The sequence below is a fragment of the Lontra canadensis genome, unplaced genomic scaffold (assembly GCF_010015895.1).
Source record: "Lontra canadensis isolate GAN:19392208 unplaced genomic scaffold, GSC_riverotter_1.0 scaffold29, whole genome shotgun sequence".
Lineage (NCBI taxonomy): Eukaryota > Metazoa > Chordata > Mammalia > Carnivora > Mustelidae > Lontra > Lontra canadensis.
Genome location: NW_022631023.1, coordinates 11,194,032 through 11,199,562, shown reverse-complemented (window position 1 = coordinate 11,199,562; position 5,531 = coordinate 11,194,032). Strand labels below are relative to the sequence as shown.

At 43.3% G+C, this 5,531-nt stretch overlaps 1 protein-coding gene across 1 annotated transcript; it reads right to left on the bottom strand.

The window, feature by feature from the left end:
• Positions 1-357: 357 nt before the first annotated feature.
• Positions 358-4,605, bottom strand: DNAJC28 (DnaJ heat shock protein family (Hsp40) member C28). Its single transcript, XM_032865410.1, has 2 exons — positions 4,316-4,605; positions 358-3,203 (listed from the first exon to the last, which is right to left on the bottom strand). Exons 1-2 carry the CDS (start codon positions 4,373-4,375, stop codon positions 2,025-2,027), a joined length of 1,239 nt encoding a protein of 412 aa, XP_032721301.1. The 5' UTR covers positions 4,376-4,605; the 3' UTR covers positions 358-2,024.
• Positions 4,606-5,531: the final 926 nt, after the last annotated feature.

Genomic DNA, 5,531 nt, shown 5'->3' with positions numbered 1-5,531 from the left:
GATAAAAAGCGTTTATTCAGGTGATCAGTCAAAAATACGGTTATTATTCTTAGTGGTTGTTTATATAACAAGAGACCATTGGATAATCATTAAAATGAACTTTATTAACCTTATTAATACAGACAACATTTACAAACATAAGGCGTGGTGTGCTGAAATTCAGGATTTACTAGTGCTTTCTGATAACTCTACCTTTCTGTCATCCAATATCAAAAATGGTTTCCTTTGTTTTTTTTTTTTTAATAGACTGATTTATTTATTTTACTGGGGGAGAGAGAGCACAAGCAGGGGGAGCGGCAGGCAGAGGGAGAGGGAGAAGCGGGCTCCCCGCCAAGCAGAGAGCCTGACGCAGGGCCCTATCCCAGGAACTTGGGATCATGACCTGTGCCAAAAGCGATGCCCAACTGACTGAGCCACTCAGGCGCCCCAAAATGGTTTCCTTTGTATTATGTTGCTGTAATGCAACTTGGCGTCATGCATCTAATTCCCATTCTTAACAAGATTCACAGAATCCTAGTCTTTTAAAATGTTTTATAACTATAGTTTTTATTATGTAGCTACATTTCCTACTGGCCACAATTCTGTTTAGAGTAATAACATCATTGGAGAAGGCACATAACTCATTCAGTAAAATAATCACATATAATACCAATTAATTACCCCATCACCTAAGCAGAAAGCCCTGACCTTTCCTCCGAAGATGCAGTTTTACTGAACCATCACGCACTTTACAAAATAACTTGTTCTTTCAAAATAAGAGTGGCAAGTACCCCTTTTGAACCACATCCATAAGCCCGCACTTGGAGTTCAATAAGGAAACAGATCTGCTCCTTTTGAACACTCTGTGTTCTTCTAGTAGCCCAACTCTGTGGCTAACACAATTACACAAACCTAAAAAAGTCAGATTTTTTTGAAAGTGGATGGAGCACAACAATCTCACGAATGTCAATCTCTAGTCATTTGCCGAAAGTGCAAACTGGAGCAAAATTCAGACACCTTTTCATTCATGAAAGAGTTCCTTAGACCAGAAATTGGATCCCTACACTGAGATTTTCCTACGGAAAAAGCCCCTGGGGAATCTGAAACATGACACAGAGAGGCTTCAGGTAGACTTAGAGATGAAGCCAGAAGTGAAACCTCAAGTTTCCACTGAGCCCAAGAAGTTTTTTTTTTTTCTTTTACCTCCAAGATGCAGAAAATATACCCAAACTCTTTAAAAGTAGCCACTAGAATCTACTTCTAGAACAGCTATATCAACGAGCTTGGCTGATGGATTTGTACAGCTAACATAATGAAGTTAGGCAGGAAAAAGTACAACTCGGGTATTTCGTGGTTTTTTTGTTTTGTTTTGTTTTTATTCAGTATCCACAAAGACGGTTTATAAAAAAAGAAGAGTGCAATAACTCCATTGGGCTAATTTCCTGATCATAACATTTCCACCCGCATAAAGAATGTCCCGAAAGTCTTAGAACAATTGTAAGCTTTAATAACTCAGGGGTATGTATGTAGCAAGCTTGCAAAAAACATTCATCATTTGAAAGTTTGCTTGCCTACAGTCCATTCCTTAGTTTTGTGACTTCTGATAATACTTTTTAAGGTTTGCTTATTGTTGTTTGCTTCAGTAACTATGTTTGAAGATGGCAACAGCCAACTGTCTTTTGAGTTATTAGAGCTGAAAACTGCACCAAGACTTTCTGGAATGCCCTTTATATGACTCCCCTTCTGAGTCCTTGTCCTAATTCATTTCACCCATGACTGACATCTATACACCAGAATGGATTTGTTTTCCTAGAAATTCCCTTCTTTTCTTGCAACGTCCTCAGAGCAAAGCTGGTCGAACATGTCTCAGGCTCGGTTTCTTACAGCTTTCTCCCTCACGCATCCCTGGAGATGTGATTAGTTTTGAAAAAGTACAGAGATTCACAGTTCTCATCACTTGTGTTACCACAATAAATCTCAGCTTCTAAGTGTGACATCAGTACAACCGAAAATGGTTTGAGGCAGTACTGTGAATATTTAAGTGGTCATGTTTTAATAAATTTCCACACATTCATCCAGTTAAAAAAACCTGTCTTGACTTCAGGTGTTTTCTCCCTTTCTCCCCTATCAATGTTGTTTGGGTTTTTATCTGTGACTTCTTCTGCTCTTACAAGGGTCTCAAATACTTCCTGGGCTCTGGCAATTTCTTTCTGTGCATCAAAATGGACTTTTTGCCAGGTCAGGAGGGGAACAATCAAATTAAAATCATTAATTCGCTTGTTTAGTTTTCTGATGTTTTCTTGAAACTGCTCACAAACTTGGGTCCACTGTTTCTGTTCAGTTAGTGTCATGGGATTCCCAAGTTTTTTCCTGGATGCTAAGATCGCCTCTCTGAGTTGATCAATGGTATCCTTTATTTCCTTCTGCATTAGGATCCATTCTGGTTGATATCCATTATCTATCAGTATTCTGTTCAGGTTGTGAGTCATGGGATCAATATATGAACAGCCAGAAAATTTTTTTAGAGGTTTTCCCTTCCCACTGAGGTTGTCAAAGTCTCCTTTGGCCATTGACTCCTGAATGAGATCTTCTACTAAACGCTCTATAGCCTGAGTTATCTTTTGTTCTTTACTCTGTCTCACATCTTTAACAATTAAACTGTCAACGAAATACTGGCTTTGTAGCTTCTGCTTCTGATACTCCATGACTTGCTCAGTTGCACGGTCAGCTCGAAACTGCCTATACTGCTTCTCTCGTTGACTTGGAGTTCCAAAACCAATACCTTCAAAACTTAAATAATGCCGGTGTTGGGGTGTTTTGTATTTGAATTTGTCTTCTTCTTCCTCTGCTTCTTCAACTTTATTCTGCCGGGCATTTGTTTGTTCTAGCACGTGGGAAAGCACCTTCCGATAAGCTTCTTCTATCCTTACAAATGTTGCCGAATCCGCAGTATCAGAGCCACTGTCCGGATGGTATTGCTTGGCAAGCTTATGAAAAGATTCCCTGACATCATCCGCAGAGCAACCTTCATCCAGATTTAGCAGCCTATAATATTCTCGCATCTTCTTTTTGGATATATGAGTTGACAATGCTCTGTGTCTAACGACACCAAGATATGGGAGCATTTTCTTTCTATTAGCTATCATTGGAACATTTATCAGATGAGACCTTAAGATTTGAGCCATTGTCACATACATCATGTTCATAATCTTCCTAGTGATGGTCTACAAATGGACAACAAATAAAGAGTAAAGGAAGTTGTATTATCAGCAAATCTCATATTTTCAGCAATAAGGAAATTACAGGTACAGTAAGGGGCAGTATTTTTCTAATGCTGCTACCAGATGTTTATAGCTATATTTCACATATGTCAGCAGAGAAACTGAAGTTGATGATGCTTAGTATTTTTTTTAAAGATTTTATTTATTTATTTGACAGAGATCACAAATAGGTAGAGAGGCAGGCAGAGAGAGAGAGAGAGAGAGGGAAGCAGGCTCCCTGCCGAGCAGAGAGCCCAATGAGGGGCTCGATTCCAGGACTCTGGGATCATGACCCCAGCCGAAGGCAGAGGCTTTAATCCACTGAGCCACCCAGGCTTCCCAATGATGCTTAGTATTAACATATTGTGATATAATCTGGATTCTACTCCTCACTAACCAACCACAGAATTTCAGAGCTGGCAGGTTCTTAGAGATCTCATCTAGTCTTCCCATTTTAAGAGAAAATGTCGGCCCCCAAGATAAAGCAACATAACCCAGTCACAGAGAAAAGTGTAAGGAAAATGCTTAGGGTTAGGGCACAATAAGGTCTTGCTTAATTCTCTGTATCCCCAGCAGATTATCAACTTCATCACGGCCACTGCATCTTTAGTGTAAAACTGTCTTCATCATCTCGAGGGGTCTTCTCATGAAACTTACACACATGAAACAGAGAACAGGAGCAAGTATGTACGCAGTCTGACACTAAATTGAATAGAAATCAAGTGTCCCAAAGCTCCCTACTTTACCAAGGAGATGTTTGCTACATGCTAGAAAACCGAGATGAAATCTGGGCCCTCCCGACATGTTAGCTGTTATTTCTTAAAACTCATGGTCTAGCAGAAGAGAAAACTTACAACTAGATAATGGCAATTAAATGCCAGAAGTGGTTTAATCAGAAGTAGGATTTTGACGTACAAACGCTACAAACGCTAGAACCGCGCTCCTGGGGACCCCAAGTTTCTGGACAGTTGGGGTCAACAGCTTTATAGTTTGGATGGTGGAGGCTGAGCCCCCGGTGGCCAGGGCCAGGAAGTGGTCAGTTCCGAGGGACACGCCCCGCTCCGCCCCCTACTCACCTTCACAGCCTTGGGGAAGGGGCTTAGCGGCTCCCGCCCCCAAGCTGCGCCTCTGCGCATGCGTGCGCGGTCTGCCCTTCGCTCTTCACCGGTCTCCCGGCGCAGGGGGAGTGTCTCCGCTGGACTAGACCATCTGTCGTCTTACCGTGAGGGGACAACAGTGGGTACGGAGGACAGAGTCGGACCTAATCGGGACAGAGGTCCTACTTTAACAGGGAACCCAGGAATCTCTCCTAAAATGAACTCTACCCTGGGGGACACAGGCAGGACGGCTCGGAAGGCTCCGCCCCGCCCCCCCCCCACCAGCAGCGGGGGCGGGGGTCCGGCCGACGGGGATTGTGGGAGATGTAGTTCACGGGGAAGTGAGGCACGCGGCGGCCTTCGCCAGGTGCCTACGCCTTCCCGGAAGGAGGTGGGGGCGGCCGAAATGTGGAAGGGGCCGGAACCGGGGTGGGCGCTCTCCATTGCGGAGTGTGGTGAGTGTAGGTTGGGACCCTTGAAGTCGCTGTGGTTCGGGGGCGACGGCCCTCGGTAACGTGCTTTTGGCAAGGGACGACAAGGTCGTTTGCCCGAACAGGTCTGAACAGCCTCTTCCGGGTCTGCAGATGGGGCGCAAGCGCAGACCTGAACGTTCTACCCCACCCAGAAGCATCTAGCTGACCCAGGCCAGAAACCTGGTCTTCGTTAATTCAGCAAGTACTTACTGGGCAGCTCGCCGAGCCAGGCGTTGGTAGGTAGGGGGTGAGGACAGTCGAGATCCAGATCAAAACAGGGGTCTCCTGGCTTTTGAGCTCAGCCCCTGTCAAGGGGATTTCCTGTTTCCCCCTCCTGAATGGGGAGGTGATTTTTTAAAAAAGAAAAAATAGGTAGAAAAAGGCAGAAAACTGCTTTTCTCTGTCTGTTTACCAGTAAAATAAAAGTACCAATAAATGGTAAATGTATATTTAGCACTTTTTGTCAGCTGCTGTGCTAAGTGCTTCATGTATAGTCTCTTTTAATCCTTACAACAGCCCTGTAAGTGTATTTTCCTCATTTTACGTATGATGAAATAATAATTGCATAAAACGCACTGAATTTTTGTGAGAGTTGCACAAGATATGTAAGCGACTTTGCAAAATGCCTGGCGCATTAAGCAATGTATTTTATTATGACTATCTCCTAAAAGGAGCCAGAAATAGGTACTGGCCTTTCTAAGCTTCTGAATGAGACAATGTAA